At 33.1% G+C, this 10,676-nt stretch overlaps 1 protein-coding gene across 1 annotated transcript; it reads right to left on the bottom strand.

The window, feature by feature from the left end:
- Positions 1-8,560: 8,560 nt before the first annotated feature.
- On the bottom strand, positions 8,561-10,527 carry LOC128198455 (craniofacial development protein 2-like). Its single transcript, XM_052884011.1, has 4 exons — positions 10,308-10,527; positions 9,821-9,929; positions 8,666-9,607; positions 8,561-8,603 (listed from the first exon to the last, which is right to left on the bottom strand). Exons 1-4 carry the CDS (start codon positions 10,525-10,527, stop codon positions 8,561-8,563), a joined length of 1,314 nt encoding a protein of 437 aa, XP_052739971.1.
- Between the last annotated feature and the right edge of the window lie 149 nt (positions 10,528-10,676).

Here is a 10,676-nt window from a genome sequence, read left to right on the forward strand (position 1 = left end):
AAGTACACCGTATACGTTTAGCGAGCATAACAAATATGAAAGAGGTTAAAATTATTGTAGTGTAGACTTGCTGTATTTCTTCTTTATTGATTATTCTTAAATAAGAATACAAAATCCACAGGCAGCCTTCACAGTTGGAGATAATAAGGGTAATTTGAGAACAATGGAGGAAACTCTTTAGGAGGTAGATACAGCGATGCTGTACAGGGTACCTTACCTTACCTTACCCTTTTCCTATACGAGAGATATTTTTAGAGCTTGACTGACCACGCTAGTTCAATGCTGATGGCAGAGGCTTAGGGTGGCTATTAGATAATAATTATAACAACCGAGATCAGGTTTAACTTGCTTAAAATGCTCTCACGGGTCGGAGAAACACCACCGATTTACTAGATCTGAATTACATACATGTAATCGGATAACTCGGACGCACTGTCGCGATGTGCCTTGTCGGTTCGAGAACCAGGCAAGTTGCTTCGGTCGTGTCGTAAGCGACCTTTTTTCGCTACCAAGTCGTTCCGTACGCAATATGCTCGAAATGCCCCAACTAATCGGGTACTGTCCATGCTCAATTCGTTGATTGCTCAGCGTCAAGATCTAGATATTTTTGATATAAAACTTCATGTATTTATTGATATTGTAAACAGCTGTGAATTTTAATTTTAATTTTATAGAAATATGCAATTTATGTGTTTGTATTGTATAGTGTATTGTAATTTGTTTATTTGTTATATTGGTATATTGTAAGTCTGTACTTTGTATTCGTTTTGGCTTAGCTGTAAGCATACTAAGGATATATAATAAATAAATAAATAAATAATCACTACTTGTATGCAAAACAATTATTATTTTATCAGTAGGTCAACTTTAAGGAGCTTGTTAACATAAATTACAACACACAATTTAAAATGCCGTTAATCTAATTAGATAAGTAGAAAGGCAACAAAGGGCAAACAAACTTTTGTCATACGGACGGTAAGATACTCAAAAATATTCCAACAAAAGGTTTGTAAGTTAATTGTCCGTCCTCCTGTAAGAGGAACTTTTATAATTCCTACTAGGTGTATACCTAAGTATTAAGTATCTACATTTTCAGCCGTGAAACAGGTAGAATGTTGCGGGCAAAATGTATAAAACCTTAGAATTATCTAGGTAACCTGAGGAAAATGAATCTTATTATAAACGCGAAAGTTTATATGGATGGTTGTTTGAATGTTTGTTACTCTATAATGCCGTGATTGCGACTCCTGAACCTCGAATAGTCGGCTGACTATAGTTTCAGACATAGAATTTATGACGTTCTCGAGTACCCAATAATTTTTGGAAAGACCAAGAGGGTTAACATTTCTCTAATAAATCCAGTTATTCATCAACCCATACCTAACAAAATAGTATCCTGCAAAGATTTTTATGCGTACTTTATGATGGTACGTCGCACCATAGTAGTAGACTCTCCTTCTCATTTATCAACTTTTGATAGACGTGTAGATAAAAATGGAAAGTAAGCCCTTAAGGTTTATCGCTTTGAAGTTTGAACCAAACGAAACTGCCAACAGAAAGTTATATTCATGTCCAAGATGCGTTAAGGAATGATGCGGATTTAGATCCAAATATCTTGGATCAAAGTGCGATTCTCCCATCATCAAATTTTGTAAATTGCCCGAGATATCTTCATGTATACACAATGCACTCATTTTTACCCGACTGCAAGAAGGGTTATGTTTTTCGCGCGTATCTTGTATGTCTGTATGTATGTATGTATGTATGTAATCTTTTTTATTACCTCATATCTTCCAAACCGCTGAATGAAACTACGTAATTAAGGTATCGTTAGATTCGTCTTGTTAACCCAAGTGTTCTTAGATAGGTGAAATTATAAAAAAACCAACACGACGACTGTGAGATTCTATAGACTCGAGGCGAAAAAAAAAATTGTTTTTAAATATTACAATATGGGTATATAAATTCAAGAGCTAATCAAGAGGATTTCAAAATGAGGTATTTAGAGGTAGTGTAGGGGTAGGGTAGGTTTAGGGCCGGGTTTTGGGTAGTGGTAGGGTAGGGGTAGAGGTAGGGTAGAGGTAGGGTAGTGGTAGGGTAGAGGTACGGGTAGGATAGGGAAGTGGTAGGGTAGGGGTAGGATAGGCGTGAGATAGGGGTACGGGTGGGATAGGGGTAGGAAAGGGATAGGGTACGGGGAGGGTAGGGGTAGGATGGGGGTAGCGTGTAGGTAAGGTAGGAGTAGGGTAGGGTAGGTTTGGGGTAGGGTAGGGGTAGGGTGGGGGTAGGGTAGGGTAGGGTAGGGTAGGGTAGGGTAGGGTAGATGTAGGAGTTGGGTAGGGTAGGGTTGGGGTAGTGGTAGGTTAGGGGTAGGGTAGGGTAGGGTAGGGGTAGTAGAAAAGTTGACAATGAAATTTACGCGGACGAAGTCGTGGGCGTCCGCTAGTAAATATATATAATATATAATGCATAAAAGACAAACAAATGAGATATATAAGGGTATGAAAGAATACCATAATTATAATTTAATGTTCTTATGTTTGATATATTTACATAAGAATTTGATATGTTATCCTGACATCGTGAAACAAAAAACATAGACCATATGGCTGATAGCGCTTTGGCTCGTATTTTCATAAAAATATTTAAAAATTAAAAAATTCTCGTGATCACGTCGCAAACAATATTTTTTCCGTCTATTTATTGATATACCAACAATGACAACAAAAAACATTAATAGTCTATACACAGATAAACTTAAAAAGTACTAGTGCTAGACGAAGCCATCTTTTAAAGGTATATACAGCATTGTTGTCTGTTGTCCGGTTAAATTTAAAAATTAAACTACAAATTACATTTACATTAAGTGTGATTAGTGAGTGAGTTACGTCTAGGAGAATGATAAATTTTTGTTTTTGAATTGAAATTTAGGTTCTCATATTAAAAAAAATTACAATTAGAAAAACGTTATTTATTAATCGCTATACAAAATACGCGAGGCAAATGACTAGGTGCAAGCAGGTAAGGCAGTCGGGATTTAAATTTTTTTAATTATTGACTTGTTCAACTCAGTATATTTAAGAGGTAATTCTTGTAAATTACCTAGCTTAAAGAATTTCGAATGAGGTTAAAATCTTTTTCCTTTTTCTCTTTTCCTTTCTTACGTGTACTCTCGATGAAGGTAATTTTTTGTAACATCTGCCAGCCATTTTATGTAACGGAGGATTATATACATCGCCGGCAACATGTAGACTGTCTCAAATGTTTCACAACCATAATGAGAGCTAAAACGGTAAGTAGCTATTCCCGTCAGGACAGAAGGGACTTTGTTCAGCACAAAAGCCTTTTAGTAAGTTGCTCATTCGGCGTTCCACTGAAAATATAACCTTGTTTAATACTTTGATACAGTTACTTTCGATTTATAGCCAATAACTTTTTATATCTAAACTAGCGAACCCGGTCAAGCTTCGCTTTGACTAATGTGCACTTCTTCCCTATTCCTACTCCTACCTGTACCCTACCTCTACCCTACGCCTACCTTATATTAGAAATTATTTTCGGAAATAGAAACTTTAATTTACACATAATAAATTTATGAACGCACGCGTAAATGTTAATTTTGTATTTGTTAGTACCTATTTTTGTACACACGTATAAATGTCAATCATTCTAAGTATACCTACAGTATTTGACAGGATGAAATGTTTGACAAGTACTAAACAAATTAACATTATTGGAAAATTATTCATCTTTCATAATTATTTATTCGTGAAGTTTTTATTGTTTTTAAGATGTATTCTGCTATTCTTTGCGTAGACAAATCCAACGAATCAAAAACCATGAAAATCGATCCCGCAGATCTCGAGTTATAAGTGTTGTAACCCGACTTTCTTTTATATATAAAGATATACCACGTTCATAAAACAGACGAGTTTTGTAAAAAAAATATAAAACAAATCTAAACTTACTTCTTACACTACTAAACTAAGAAAATGCCTCAAGACATTTTACTTTACAATAAAGTTCTGAAACGTAACGAACTTAACTTCAAACAGTTCAACTAAAACAAAACATTGAGATTCAATTTTTATTAAACAAAAGAAATTGTAGACTTGCAGTGTGCAAGTTACGATTCTGAAATGTTATTTGAATTATTGACTTCCATGCTCATATGATTCTATCATTGTTTTAGCTACATCCAATCTTTCACATTAAACAGAGGTGGTAGGGGATAATCTCTGGATATAGTGAACCGATTTTCAAAGATCGGTTACCAATAGAAAGCCCTATTATTTGTGAGTGTCAGGCACTATAATTTAATACCGTATACTCACGGAAACAGGAACTATGTGGTTGAAACCGTGAGTCGTTTACTAGCAGTAAAATCCCCGGTCGAATGTAGGTAAAAAAAATCGGTCGTCTGTAAAGTCGGTTTACTGACGATAGTTGAGTAGTTTAATTTATTATCAAAATCACACCCAAATAAATAGAATTGCTCTGTTGGAAAATACGCAGATTATATAGAAAATACGCCTACGTGTCCCTTCACTATACTAAATAATTCGATTAGGATTACACACTGAAGGGTCGTATTCTCTAATTTGCATGAAAATGTGTATTAACGTTTCTAAAAGGGTTATCTATTACATACATACACATATTTATACTTCAAATAGAATTCTTTATTCTTTATTATTATTAGAATATATGTGTGACAAAATAATAACAAACAAGGAAAAGAAATGAAAGCTTAATATGAACGCATGTCACCTTATTTCATTAGTTATCTAACTTTATTTGTTTGTTTACATCATTTTATTTATTATTTATTAGTCACATATTATGGCTTTCAGTGGGAAGATAAAATTTCATCAAGCTTTTTTCTTCCACAGGATATAGATTTTACGAGTATGCCCAACAACATGCACTGGTAGGTGGAGGGAAACTAGGGGATTGTGTACTTAGTTCAAGATATTTTGTGAACTTAGTTATAAGTTTGTAAAATAGTGTTAAATAAAAAAAAAATAACCTTGGCTGAGTTTGTTGTGAGCTTTTTTTGGACCAAGGCGCATTTAGAACCCTCGTAACTTTAACTGACAGACGTTTCAAAGTGCGTGTAAACTAAGCCTAATTGAAATAAAGGAATTTTATATTGTGAGGTAGTGATTTTTATAAACGAAAAATACAGAAAAGAACTTTGTAATGTCATGTGTCAATCTCCTAATATGAATTAGTAAAATGTAAAAAAGTATTGTAAAATTAATTTATTTCAAGTACCTAATCATAGTTTCCAAGCATTTTTGAAACATCAAGTTATGCTAAGTTAAGTGAGAGTGCACGAGTGATTTAGTTCAACATTAACAACTGTTATATATAGTCAGAGGCACAATTATCCGCCCACTTTAATTATACCGTTATATTATTATTGAGTATAGTATTTGTAGTAGGTACTGATGTTGACTGAGGTTGAAGCTAATTTAATAATGTAGTATGTACTCGTAAGTAGCAATAGTTGATGGCACTAACTCGTACAAACAAAAATAATATATTAATTTATTTATAATCATCTTTTGAACCCTTCTGACAAATATTTATTAGTATTAAATACCTATATTTTCCCAAGTAATATAATTAACGCTTTATGTCAAAGCCAAAGTTTCACTTAATTAACTGAGTTAGGCAGTTGTTAGTACCTTTGAAATTAAGTTTCCAAACATTAATTTTCCCAATCTTATTATTATTGTTGTTTGTACAGTTTATATAAATACTATTTCCATTATAATTTTATAAACTTATTATAAATCTGAAAAGAGGTCAATTTAATATATTTCCAAAATATCTATCAGCGGGTGATCGATACTGATGCCAAAAATGCAATCAGTAAAATTTTTGTCTGTTTGTCTGTATGTTCGTTATAGAAACAAAAATTGCTCGACTGATTTTAACGAAACTTAGTACAATTATTTTTCATACTCCTGGGCAGATTATAGTATACTTTTTTTACATTCATGTCTTTTACTAAACTAACGTTTTGTCCGTTTTTCACACCATTCAACTACAATAAAAGGTATTTTTACTGAGCTATTTATCCGACAAACACGATTACAACTATGAGACATATATATAATAGAGATAGTTTTTATAATCGCATTAGATCGTTGATCATATACTTTGCAAGAAAAGTAACGTCTAGCGAGGCAGGTCCTGTACTATAATTGGTCAGAGATATAGGTATATGTAGAGCATATAAAAGAATAGGACCTCTATATCTAATAGTAGGGAGTAATCTAAGGGGGGGTATTCCCCCTTTTTGCAGTTTTAAAGATCGTTAAATTAACAAGTTCGCCTTAAATACCATCCATAATATACTTACTTACTTACCTATTGTCAATATTACTCATAAACATATTACATAACAATAAATTATATTATACCGAAAATAACATTTTAAATTGTAACCAGTTCAGTTCACAATATATCGACAGATTACTATGTCGCGAGTGAGGTTATAACGTATTTTACAATTTAACGGTGATATATATATATATATATATATATATATATATATATATATATATATAAAAATAAAAATAAAAAAGCCTTTTATTTCCAGTACAAACAATTTTACATACAATTTTGTGAGAATTACCTACTTTTAAAAATTAATATTCTATGGTATTTATTTAAAAAAACTATATTTTGCTGGAACCCCCCTCAGGTAAAGGCCTCCTCCAAAGATTTCCATTTTTCCCGGTCTATAGCGATTTGAAGCCATTGTGGGCCTGCAATTTTTTTAATATCATCGTCCCATCTAGAGTATGGTCTACCTCTGTAGCGTTTGCCCGCTGGACCTTTCCATGATGTCACGGTTTTGGTCCATCTTTTGTCTTTGAGTCTGGCTATATGCCCAGCCCATTTCCATTTTAATTTTTGGCTGTGTGTTACAGCATCTATAGATTTGATCGCAGATCTTAATTTAGTGTGATTTATTTTTTGTATTTTTTTAATGTTAAGCATACTGCGTTCCATTCCACGTTGACATGTAGTTAGTTTATTTTTTATTTTATTTGTAAACTTCCATGTTTGGCACGCATATGTTAAGCTGGGTATAAGGCATGAATCCAATACCTTTTTCTTTAATTTAATGGGCATTTCGCTTTTAAAAACCTCCTTGTAACCCCAGTATTTTTTCCAAGTGCTTTTGACTCTTCGCTCTACCTCTTGTTCATTGCTATCTCTGTTGAAACCAATTTGTTTACCCAAGTATATATATTGGTCTACATATTCTAATGGATTATTCTCAATTGTTATATTTGACTTAGTGTAGTTAGTCATAACCTTGGTTTTGTTAATATTCATCTTTAAGCCCACTTGTCTACTTGCCGTGTGTAAAGTGTCTAACATATATTGTAGTTGCGTGTATGTTTCGGACAACAATACCAGGTCGTCTGCAAATCTCAAGTGGCTTAGATAATTGCCCTGGATGTATAAACCACGATTTTTCCAGTCTAATTTACTTATGACAGATTCTAATATTGCAATAAAAATTTTTGGGGATAAGGGGTCGCCTTGTCTCAGTCCTCTCTTGACTGGAAAGCTCGGGCCTACAGTTTCTAGTTTGACTCTACTTGAGCTATTTCTATATATATGTTTGAGTATTTCTATGTATTTTGATTCGACTTTTTGGCTTCGTAGAGTCTCCCATATACTTTCGTGTGAAACTGTATCAAAGGCTTTTTGGTAGTCAATAAATGTAATGTAGAGCGGCCTCTGTTGTTCCTGGTATTTTTCAATTATCAGCTCTAATGTATGTATGTGATCAATAGTTGAAAAACTCTTTCTAAAACCAGCTTGTTCAATTGGTTGATTTCGTTCAAGCGTTGGATTTATTCTTTGGTTTATTATTGTAGAGAAAAGTTTATATATACATGGCAAAAGACTTATAGGCCGGTAGTTGCTGATGTCATTTGGGTCTCCTTTCTTGTATAATAATATAATGTCCGATTCCGACCATTGAGAAGGTGTGACACCAGTTTCGAATATCAAATTAAATAGGGTTGTTAATGGTTCAGCTAGTATAAAGCAAGCTGTTTTTATGGCCTCATTCGTGATATTATCTGTTCCTGGGCTTTTGTCTGTTTTCAGTCTCTTTATTGTCTCTATAAGTTCCGAGGACTCTATTGGTTTTATGTAGAGTTTCTCAACCTCCGTAGCAATTCTCAGACGGTTAGTGTCTCTAGTTTCGTTAGTTAGATCACTATATAATTTTTTGTAAAAACTAGTTGCTATGTTTATAATGTCTTTTCGACTGTAAGCCATTTCCCCGGAGTCTTTCAAACTATTGATCCATGTCTTACTTGTTAAAAGTTCTTTATAGCTCTTTTTCAGACTTCCTTGTTGTTCTAGATATTTTTGAATTGTATTAAATCTATAGAGCTTGTAGTCTCTTTTTATATATTTACTTATTAATTTGTATAGTGCTTTGAGTTCATTTTTCATTGATCGTGTTTTGTTTTTGGTTCTTTGTAGTTCTTGTCGTCGTTTTAGAAGTCTTACAGTATTATCTGTGAGTGCATGACGAGTCTTTGTCGAGTTGGAAGTTCCTGCAATTTGTAGACTATTTGTAATATAATTTATAAGTTTGTCGTGATATTCTTGTACAGACTCTACTGGCTCTATGTTGAGTTGAGATAATTGAGTTTTTAAATTTTCTTTATATATTTCTATTTCTACTTCGTTTTTAAGTGCACTGTTTTTCTTATTAACAAATCTAGTTCTTCTTTTTATTTGCTTAGCGAGTGATATTTTGGCTCTAAGCGGTCTATGGTCTGATGCAAAATTTACACTTAGAGTCTCTATGTCTTGAAATAAGTCAGGGAAATTTGATAGTATGAAGTCTATTTCATTTTTATGTTTTCCGTTTGGGGATCGCCAAGTCCACCTCCTTTTTGCTTTTTTCTTGTAAAAAGTATTAATAATAGCTAGCTTATTTTGGATGGCGAAATCAACGAGTCTTTGTCCTCTTTCGTTTCTTGTTCCGTACCCGTACTGTTTCATTACTAAGAGTTCATCTTTTTGTGGCATACCAATTTTAGCATTGAAGTCCCCCATCAAAATAAAATCTTTGTATGCCTTGTCAATTGCTTCATACACGGTTTCATAGAAAGTGTTTATTTCTTCTTCGTCTGCTGCTTCTGTTGGGGCGTATACTTGTATGATTGTAAACTTTTTTTCTGATATTTTTAAATTTAGCATAGCAACCCGTTCAGACATACCTACATAGCTTTCCATGTATTGTTTAAGATGCTTTTGTATTATAAATCCAACTCCGAATTTCCCTTGTGTTTTACCAGTATAGCAAAGAATAAATTTTGGGTATTCTTCTATGGCATTTCCGACGCGCCGAACTTCTGATAAGCCTATTATATCGTATTTTATGTGCGCTAATGCATTTTCCATTTCTAATATTTTATCATAAGACGAAAGAGTTCTAACATTGTAGGTTAATATGTAGAGCTGATTATTTTTTCTTTCAAATATTTTAAGTTGATCTGATGATAGTATCTTTGGAGGGTTGTAGTCGTACTCTTCCTCGGTGACCAGCCGGCTTGGAAGATGATGTGATGTGTTTTTTGTCTGATTTTTGTTATTATTTTCTGAGAGAGGTACTGTTGATTGCTAGATCTGAATTTTGTTTTTATTGTTCTCATCTACCTGGTTTTTGCCATTTTTGTTTACTAGAAAGTTGAGTATGCCCGGCTTTACTGCACCTTCAGAAAAACTAGACGACCTTAATGGGGTGGCATGTGTAGGTAAATACTTGTTTTTCTTTGGTGGTTGATTGTTGCGTGGCATATTATGTAAGCTTGAACTACTTGGTGGTGATATAGAGGTGTTCCTTTTTCTTTTTTCAGGTGGTTTTTCTATATCTGCGTTATTTTTAAATATTACTAGTTTATCGTACTTAATAATGGCTTTATTTCCTTTTTCGTACTCTATTTTTACTTGTTCTTGGAGTTCTTTCGTTTTTCTATGACATATTGAGGGTAGTCTTCCTTTATATAATAAGATGTATCTTTTAACATTCGCTTCTGTTTTATGATATCAATTTTCAAACCTAGTGTCGTAAATGTAATTATTAATGGTCTTGGTTTGTCTGTTTTTTACCTATTCTTCTTGCTGATTGAATATCACTGTAATTCAAATTTATTGACCAATATTTATCAATAAAATTTATAATAATGTTAACCAAGTTTGAGTATGATTTTTCATTTTCCTCTATGCCAAAGAAAACCACATTTCTTTGCCTAGCTTGTTTTTCGAGTAATTGTAATCTTTGTTCTTGGTTTTCCATTTTCTTTTAAGATCTGCCTGATTTTCTTCCCATGATTTGAACTTGTCATCCAATATTTTAATTATATTTTCAGTAACTTGTTCGGTTACTTTTTCCCCATTCTTAGTTATTTCCTTTTTTTGTTCATCGAGGTCTTTTTGGATCTTACGGAGTGCAATTAAAACTTCCTCCATTATGATAAATAGCAATAGATTATAATAACAGTAATAGGTTATAAAACTTTACTTTAAAAGTTATAAAATTTCCACTGAGTTTACCTATTTTTGCTCATTACTGTACTAGTACTGTATCAAACATCTATAATCACAACGGCTAGAAGATA

This window comes from Bicyclus anynana, chromosome 10, assembly GCF_947172395.1.
Source record: "Bicyclus anynana chromosome 10, ilBicAnyn1.1, whole genome shotgun sequence".
Lineage (NCBI taxonomy): Eukaryota > Metazoa > Arthropoda > Insecta > Lepidoptera > Nymphalidae > Bicyclus > Bicyclus anynana.